Source organism: Ceratosolen solmsi, unplaced genomic scaffold, assembly GCF_000503995.2.
Source record: "Ceratosolen solmsi marchali unplaced genomic scaffold, CerSol_1.0 scaffold7, whole genome shotgun sequence".
Lineage (NCBI taxonomy): Eukaryota > Metazoa > Arthropoda > Insecta > Hymenoptera > Agaonidae > Ceratosolen > Ceratosolen solmsi.
Genome location: NW_011948413.1, coordinates 9,305,459 through 9,315,869, shown reverse-complemented (window position 1 = coordinate 9,315,869; position 10,411 = coordinate 9,305,459). Strand labels below are relative to the sequence as shown.

The following is a 10,411-nucleotide window of genomic DNA, read 5'->3' as shown; positions in this document are numbered from 1 at the left end:
AACGATGCGACAATGCTGTTGGCCGGAAGTTCAGCCTGTAATTTTGCGCGCTTAGAGTTCGTCGCACTGCTACTTTTACTGTTCATCGGCTGCAGCGGCGCTTACCTCAACCTCTTTATCAGTCAATCGCAAGTAAAAAAATTGCTGGGTAAGTACCGAATGTCTCCGTAAGCATTCGCTTATCGAATACTAGCGATGCTCTTGTATGAGGTTTGTATATTAATATTTCAATACACAGGCGCTGCTTTGAGCTTTGGACGAAATTTTATTTTATCGACGTTTATTATGATAATGATGAGTAAATAAGATGAATTAACTTACTAGTATTGCAATGCCTGTTATTTTCTTCTTTTTTTTTTTTTTTTAAACCAAATCGAGCATTTATGCACTCAGACTGCAAGATAAGATTAAAATTATTTTACATTGTTTGATTTCACTTATTAATATAAACTTTCTGATTTTGCTATTAGATTAATAATCTTTATTGATAAATCAAACATATTCCGTAGATATATATATATATATATATATATATGTATGTGTGTGCGCGCGCGCATTTGTATATAATGCAACAAGTTTCTTTTTAATCTCTTTTAATTATTCCCTCTCACTTTAAGATGTTGGAGGGAAATTATTTATCTAATAATTATAATTAAATAATAGTAGAAGCATTCAGGTGACAATGAATATTTCTTTCAAAAGTTAATATAATACTTCTTTGTATTTAGAAAAAAAATGTATCTAATTTCAAATAAGTTTATAACCATTCTTTGATTATATTGGCATTTTGAAAGAAAATGACGGTCCTTCACTCGAAAATTTAAAAATAATGTTTATCTATACTTTCAATTAATTTTTTAACTGAACCTAAAAGTGTTCATTGGAACAAATGATCGTGTATCCTATTATCGTACATTCATTTTTAATTTTTTTATTATAATATAACCAATATTGCGCTTATTACATATATTATTTTGAAGGTGCTTTCTTGTTAATATATATTGCTCATTACTTCGAACTATGTCAATTTTTAATTATGTGGCTAAAATTTTTGTAAATTTTCTAAAATCGCTACACTCACTTATTTGACTATCAAAGCTCTACCGAAATAAATTCTTCACATAATACAGTATAATATAGTATAATATAGTATAATATAGTATAGAAATAATATAGTAATAAAGTTTTTCTATACTTGTAAGTTAATCTTCATAAAGTTCTATAGATTTTAAGTCTATAGAATTTGGTGTTATGCCTAAGATTTAAGAATAAAGAAATTTAATATAAAAGTCTCATGTATTATAAAGATAGTAATATATAATATATTAACTTGCAATGATTTATTTCGTATTTACGTCATAATTTAATATTAACAATATCCACATATATCTAATTTAAGCGCTAAATTATCAAAGCAAAACAATTATATGAATGATCGTTAATTGTTTCAAATATCGCTTACTTTGTATATTAAAAGTCATCCATTGGGTGCATTAATTTGAAAATACATTCAACTTAGAAAACCATTAAAGTTTATTGTTACACAATACTAATTTAGTGTGTCTACTAACAATATTGTAATTGTGTTCTTGAGTATCTAATTAAAATATTCAATAATTCATAATTGAGCATCGGAAGCACTTTCGTTGTAACTAGAACATGACAATGTATATTAAGAGACATCATTTGCATATTATTTTATAAAATTACGAATGATATTAATAAACCGCATTACTATTTTATCGAAATAATATCTTCAATTAAAAATTGATAATTACTTTATTCATCTGAACATAAATAATTATAATACTATTCATAAATATTATTATTTCATAAATAATGACTTGTTCCAAATTTAATTTACTAAAAGGAATATTTTATAAAAACAATAAGAAGCATGTCAAACAAGATTTTTTCACCTATTAGTTATTTATCAAAAACAATTTTTTATATAGTAATTATATAAATACATTGAAATCAAAACTCTTAAATTTATTTGGAAATAAAAAAGAAAAACATAAATTCGATGGCAATTAATTTTCTACACCATATATATTTACAAGACACTAAGACGATTATTAGAAGTAGACAATCTCTTCTAAAGATATCAAATAAGAAATATTTCGTTTATCCAAGTTCTATTATAAACTTCTTGAGTGAAGTATTTGGCTTAATGTTGAAATATCGGTGTAAAATAAGTTTTAACGCGAAATATCATCTGCTAATACATAAAATCATTTGTTAATACACAAGTAAAAATATTATAAAGTCTAAAAAATTTTTTCAGATATTATTATTTCGATAATTATTAAATTTTTATAATTAAAATTTATTAAGATTTGGGGCGGAAATTCCTTACGTAGAATTTAACTCTTTAAATCGATCTTCAACCATCATTTATTATAAATTAGCTCAAATATCGCACGTTAATTAACTGCAGAGTAGAAGCTGCGCGTATTCCTAATATTATGCATATGATATCTGAATAAAATTATAAAACATTAACTTAATGACATATTGCCGAAATTAAAATTATATAGCAAATATTTATAAAAAAAAATTTTTTATTAAATAAAAAGCTAATTAGCAATAAACATATCATTATTCAATAATTTTATTTTGATTAAGTGAAGTCTGTATAAGTCAATACAAATATCTATAAAAAAAATCATTCATAATTTCTTCATTTGTCAAATTAATTTATATTAAAAATATAATGTAAATATTTAATAAAGTAATGATAGTCTAACTAAAAAAATTTCTTTTTAACGTTAACGGTAAAAATTGTTATAGAAGTATACAACTTTGTTTAATATGTATAACAAAAGCAGGTGGTAATTTAATGATATTACAAATATTTCAAATATATTGATATTTTAATAGTTTTTTTTAAAACTAATAATACCTATGAAGTATTTGTTATTCAAGTAGTATATGAGAATAAAAATTATCAATGAATAATAAACGATAATTTATATATTAAGATTTATAATTACATAAAATACATGAAGATTGCATGATTAAACATTTGTTATGTATGGATAAATGGATTTATTGCATATTAGTATTAGATTTATCTATATATATATATATATATATATATATATATATATATATATAACTGGATGTAACTGATTTACATGAATGTAAATAATTCTCATAATAAGAGTACATAATTACATACGTAATAACACTGTTTAAATTGCTATCTTTACAAAGCTTATATGTAATCTAAGCTTATTAATTTATTTAATTTATATATTAAGGGCAGTTATATCCGATATTCTATGTATTTTTAATCTTTGCACTTATTATCTACAAGTAAAAACAAAAATAATAATTTTATTGTTCAAAATAAATTAATGGCTAAATTCATTCATTTATATACGTTTGTATTCCATTCGTTTTACTTTATAAATTATTTTTTATTTCAAATTAAATAAACGACCGATACATTAATTTTGAAATTTTAAGAATCCCTCTTCTTACACTAACGCAACTCCCCCCCCCTCATTACAAATATAAAATAACGATAGAAGCATATATTTAAGAGAAAAAAATCTTAAAACAGCAAAAAACATGCAAGTGATAAAATGATTGGAGTGACGGTAGCGCCTACCACCCTCTTATTTTTATTTTAAGTACAACAATAATTTTTCAAAAGAACAATGAAAACGGCATAAGAATTTTATATTTCCCTGTTAAATTATTCAATGCGAGTCGGACAATAATAGTCGTAGATCGATAATAATTATCGCCGGTTACGCATACGCAGGCTTACCTTTAGCTTGCATTTCTTCCACGCTACGGCGCCCAACGTATCATTAAGGTCGATAAATCATTAAGGTTCAATAAATCATTAGGGTAAGGAGCGTAAGGGCGCCGTGAAAAAACACTCGGCGACTACATATTTCGCGGATGGGTAGACGCCGCATGTCCCTATATGCCAACGCACAACAGCCATTATCAATTTGCACTCGCGCCTCAACGAGTCTCCCAAGTCCCTTCGAGGCGCACCGACTCTTGGATTTACGACCCCCCCCCACCACAATTTGGACGCGCGCACGCACGCGTGTGATTCATTCGAGCGTGCGCGCGCACCGGCCGCGAAATTCGCCACTCCGCGGAACAAGCATAAATTTTTCCGCGACGCGGTTTATCTAATTACGTTCGTGCGTGCACCACGACCCACCACCGACTCAACCCCACCCAACGATCGGCAGCACGGGCGCTCTAACCGTCGCCGTCGCCGTCGCCATCGCCGTCGCCATTCCCACAACCCGATTTGTTCGGAGCGACTTGGTGGTCGTGGAGTTATAGCGGCTTTGACAAGAACCAGACTACCGAAGATTCTCGTGGTTATTTACGGCTCCGAGCTTGCTGTGACCGAAGACTCCTCCTCGTAAGTAGAATTCGTTTCTTTATTCTTCCCGTATTCGCGGGATTGCTGATACCGGAAGTCTCTATTGAGGCTTGATTGTACGACACTTTTTCTTCAAAACTTTTATCTGCTCTTTTATTGCGCCCGACAGTCGCGGTGAGATTGTTGCGCTGAGAATAATATACACGATAATAAAGTTAAATTTGTAAACGAGGAGGTTTAAGAAAGTTTTTATATTCATAAATATGCCAGCATCGGATGAGCTTTTTAGTTTAAAAAAGCATTTCCCTTCCTCAATGGAAAAAGGTAATAATGATAAAATCGTAGCCCCGACAATTAATAAATAGTCACTATGTAATACGACGAGCAAATCATCTTAACATGAATTTAAAGCACAAGAAAATATATAAATATAAGATTTAAATTATTTTTATACTTCATTTCAGTGTCTATTTATCATAATCTACTAATCAAAAAATACCAATTCAAGTTTTGAAGTTTACATTTCGAATGATACATTACGACTACATAAACCCGTTGCTCGCTACCTTCGGTACATCGTTACATCGTTCCCAGGAATTTAAGTTTTTTTGAAAACAAAAAATGAGAAAAAAAAATAATAAATATAGCAGCTGTTTTTGAGCAATTAAGCTAAAAAAAAAAAAAAAAAGACGAAGAAAGGGAAGGGGTAGGGGGATAGAAAATAGTTGGAAAAGCAAAAAGAGAGCAGCTCCAACGTTCACACTTTTACAATTCCTTCTCAAACTTAATATCTTATCATTTGATACGATTAACAAATTGTTTCGTTTCGTTTTGTTTTGTTTTGTTTTGTTTTGTTTTGATTTGTTTTGTTTTGTTTTGTTTTGTTTTTTTCATTAAATTCGCCCAATATTATTTCTCAAAATTCATGAATGAAAGAGTTGAAAAAAAGTCTTTATATTTTTATATTTCTCTAAGTGGAAATAAACATTATGCGTTTATAGTAACGAAAATTATTTTAAGTATTTGATTTGTCGCGATGAGTGATTTGAGTCGTCGAGATTTAAGGCAACAACTCATATTTCAGAACGTTAGGATATAAAAGAACCGAAGTAATTTCTATTGTCGTTCGGCTAAATTATCCAAACAGGAGAGTCCCGGCTGCTTTCAATGCCGCCCCAATACTTTCAAGCGCAAATATATTCTTTTCATTCTTGCAAATAAAAGCCATCGTCGCGCGGCAATTTATTAAAGCCGCGGAAAATAAAAAGCATCCACCTGTGATTCTTGGGCTATCGATTACCAGTTGACTTTGGACCGCTGCGAAGCTTCTCAACGCCGGCATAAATATCGCCAAATCGAGAAACGAGATGGGGCGAAGAGTGACGAAATGGTGGATGGATATGTGGGAAGGGGGATGAGGAGGAGGAGGAGGAAAAGGAGACGAATGAGAATTAAGATGCAATGTAAGAGACGCCCGGAACGTCGGACCAGTCGACACCGCTGTACTTTTTAGTAGTCGACCGCTCGCGTCGGGCGTCGAGGGGCCGAGGGGATGGTAGAAGAGGGAGGATGGTAGGTTCGGCGTTCGAGGAGACACGGGTGCCGCAAAACAGCGCGAACTAGATAAAAAGGAACCTGCATCGGGCTGTGGAAGGAGTTTCGTTCTGGAAGCTCTCGAAAGTCACTTAACTTAGATTGCAAGGACGAAATGACTTTACTTCCCTGAGAAAGTTGCAGGACGCGAACTCGTGGACCGTCTTGGAAGGGGTGCTGGGATAGGGTAGGAGGCAGTTGTGTGTGTATGAGCGGCGGTGGTGAGGGGTGGAGGGGTGGAGGGGGGCAGGGGGGGGGGGGGGGGGGTGGGGGGGGGGGGTGGGGGGGGGGGGGGGGGGGTAGAGGTGTAGGTGTGGTGGTGTAGTAGGTGGAAGCGGCGGCGAAGTATTAAAAAAAGAAAAAAGAAGAAATGTGACGTGATGTGGGAGGGGCTATAAAGGTAAGGGCATAAAGGATAAAGGTGCCGGAAAAGAAAGGATCGCCTCTGGTGAGCAAATTCCCATTTAAAAAGACGACGCCTCGTCGCGGCTTGCTTTTAAGTACCGTTAATACGCGCAAGACACTAATTCTACGGTTAAGCGCGGAATAACGTCTGCCCGGAATTAAAAATAACGAGGACGAGGGAGCAACTGCGCGCGAATTTGTTGGGAAATGAAGAGGCTGAGGGTGGTGGTGGGGATGGCGGTGTACGGGGAAGGGTGGTGGCGGGAGGATTGAAGAGTGCAAGGTTGGGCATGTGAACAATAAGAGTAAGAGCGAGTGTAGTCGAGCCATAAGGACGTAAGCCAAGCTTTACTGTTTTTTTTTCTTCATTTTTTTTTGTATAATTATGGGAGAATTATGCTTGTTCGATAATGATTTGTTTTTCATTCTGTAGTAACGAGTAACGATTTTTCGATTAACTATTCATGAGTCCGGCCAAATCGTTGCACAGTTTGCAATCTGTTTGAAAAGCTTAATAGCAATCGATAAGCTAATCGCTCATTTATTCGATTATCCTACGAGCCAACTCCAACTCGATTGAGCATAACAACACGATGATGGAAATACATGCAAATTCAAGAAAACGTCACGTCCATTGGCCAGTTACTTAACCCAGCGATAAAGGGGATAAAGTAGCCGATTGTGTGCTTAAATGTACGTTCGAGGATATAACTCAGCCTATTTGTTGTCGAAGTCGTCTGGCGGAAGGTTCAGCCCAGCTACGGTATTTTTCTAGTTTTACAACATTAAGTGTGCTGCCCTATCCTATTGAGCGCCTACGTGTTTCGAAAGCTTGATGAGACTCGGACAGACTTCTCTGCAGTTTTACAGTGTAAATATCGACTAAACTGAGCTCCATTACGAAAAATTAAGGAAACTTTCTTGATCTTATTCACGATAACATTGTCTGTATAAAATACAGGATGTGAATGATTAGATATACATACACGCGCAGCTATAAACTTTAAGTTAATAATATAATTAATGTAAAAGTTCATAAGGAAGTAAGAAGATATTTAAGATATTTAAGATATAATAAGAAAATAATAAGCTAAAAATGATTGATAATATGAATATATAGGAATTTTATATTTATATATATCGTAATTAATTATGCGTCTGAATTTGTACATAATTTGGCCTATTATATACTGTACACTTTAGTAGAACGTTGAAAAGTTATCAATCAGCGCTAGGAAAATTTTAATCATAACTTCAATCCAATAATAATGATAGAGAAAATTAAATATAAATATCATTATACTTTAATTAGAGCTACCTTATTAATATCATCTAAACAATTGATATTATAATATAAAAATATTATCAATAATCTTGGCGCGTAAATGCAGACGAATGTAACGAAACGTAGTCTAAATTAATATAATTTTTACTAAAATATCATAGTGAGGAATCTCCGGTGGAATTACTTTAATTTACGTCTGTAAACTGATCATGATTATTCAAAATATTCATCCGGTTCTCGGCTTAATTAGCTATCAATCACCCTAAACAATCTTGTGATCCTTGTTCAATTGTAGACATTATCGCGGCAATGAAATAACTATCCAATAGAGAGTTGCAGAGGTGACTTACACCTCTTTCACGTTTTCGATAAATTTGCGTAATAAGCGGCCAGCTATCGTCCATCAACCGTCAATATCAATCGTTCGAAAGCTCTCCTCTTAAGCAACTAGCAAACGCTATCGTAAAAGCTGAGAAATATATATATATATATATATATATATATACCGAGGCAATGTCTAGCGATACACCCCGTTCATATACACGGACAACCGCTGGCTTCCTAAGAGGATTTCCCGCAAAACCCAAGGGCAAGAGTCCTGGCCGACCAGATAGCTTCGGAGCAGTGTATTAGGTTGGGCTGGCGCGAGACTAGGGATTGATTTTTAATTTGCCCCCCGGTCGCGGCCCTCGCCGTTAAACGGGCAAATTTTCGACCCGACTTACGATGGACCAGTGGGCAAGGATGATTCGGGGTAGATCAATTGGAATACGGCCCGAGCAGTTTCGCAAACCGCTAGGAGTTACGGCTCTATATTTCTCCGTTAGCCTGGAATTAGTTTATCTCTTATCGATATTATACGCGGATTAGTTCGTACGTTAGCTGTTATCGCTTTCTGTTTTAGCTTTGGGAGTGCTTATTCCATGAAATCTCCTTGGAAAGTTTCGAACGATTTGTAACCGATGATCTTTAATGTTAAACGAAAACGTACGGCGCGAGTAACTTCTAAGTGCCCTGCTAACTTTAAATATGGGGTGAAAATTTATTCGGCTCGTCGCTCTTTGGCATTTTGAGCGTTTGAAAAGTCTTTATGTGCGTTACGTACGTCACTTACATCGAGAAAAGTATAAAAGAAATAAAATCATTAAAAATATACGATTTGAATTTTTTTTTTCTCATTATTTTGATTAACGTTCAATCATATAGTTTGTTTACTAAGTATTTCTCTTACGTAAGAAACGTGTCGGAATCTAAGCCTCTAAGATTATACATTTTTTTTTTTTTTTTTTTTTTACGTCAATTACTTTAGAAAAGGAACGCTTTGGCATTATAATCATGATTAAAAAAATTTATCTCCATTAATCAATAATTTACTTAATCCATTTCATTGAACGATCTCCTTTATACAAGACCAAAGAACTCTATTTTACACGGAAATTTTTGTGTTTAAGTATAATTATATTCACAAAATGTAAAAAGTTCTTCCTTAAAAAATTATAGTATTTTCCTGTTGAATATTATAGCACTGAAACTAGAAAGCAACACGAGTTCACCACGTTTATTCATGCATATAAAATGAAATTATTACGATTTCCTTCAAGTTTCAAAATATCGTGTGAAAAAAGTTATTCTTAATTGTTAGCAAAAAATCTATGATATAATGTTAATAACATTAGCATCCACATGAAACACAATAATACAATCAAATTATCAAATTACATTTAAATATAAATATTTCGAAAATATAATAATACTAAATTAACTGTAATATTAAGCTTCAACAATGGTGGGTTTCATGAATATTGTAAATATAACAAATGTAAATTGATTTAAACGTTATATTATTTATAGAAACAAGTAATTACATAATAATTGAAATTGACGCTGCAACGTATAAACTCATAAAATCATCTGAATAATTTCTAGAAAATTATAGAAATCGCATAAATAACGTCGTTGAAAATTTATCAAAATACTGCTTAATTATTGTTCTCTATGATTAAATCGCATTATTATGCAAGTATTTATTATGTTTATTATGGTAATTTCTGTGTACTTGTAATAAGCTTATTATAAACAATTAAATTGATTTTTCTATTTTTAATTCGATTGCACTAAAAAGAAAAAACGTTGTCTAATCGTGCTATAATCTCTCATCGTTTAGTTGTCTTAATATATTTCTCTGGCAAATAGCGTTTTTTCGATTTTTATAGGATTTTCCATTGCATAACCTTATACGACCGATGAAATTCTTTGAAGTTCGATCGCACAATTTTCTCAAAATTTGTTTATTTATTGAAATTGTGTTGATAAGTACCTATAGAGCCTCTATATTTCTAGATATGCGATAATCGTGCGCAAATGTATTCGTGGATTTAATCCAATGAATTGTGAAAAGTGCAGCGATAGTGTGATGCAATAACATAGCGTAAGAGAGGAATATTTATTCAGGTTGAAATAAACTTCTGTTTCCAGGTCCTTTCGAGTATTTTTCGCGCATGCGTCACATTGCATTCCCGTCGAGCTTTTCTTATATTTGCAAACAAATCTAAAAATAATTGAATGCCTTTGTCAAGATAATTATTACGTTTCATTTATTTAAACTATATATATATATATATATTTTTTTTTTTATTTATTTATTGTAGCATTTGATTGAAATATTAATGTTACAGATATTAAGCCGACGACTAACCGATGGTTAAATTATACTTTCTCCATCCTAAATGCCTTCACAACTTTCATTAAAAATAATCGTCGTTCTT

The 10,411-nt window shown here is 32.5% G+C and overlaps 1 protein-coding gene across 1 annotated transcript in view; it reads left to right on the top strand.

Moving 5' to 3' along the window:
- Positions 1–12: 12 nt before the first annotated feature.
- LOC105367671 (tyrosine-protein kinase Drl) overlaps positions 13–10,411 on the top strand; it is a 141,569-nt gene continuing 131,170 nt past the window's right edge. Inside the window, exon 1 of the mRNA XM_011506439.1 lies at positions 13–148. Within this exon, the coding sequence (XP_011504741.1) occupies positions 13–148 (136 nt within the window). The remainder of the gene's footprint in view (positions 149–10,411) is intronic.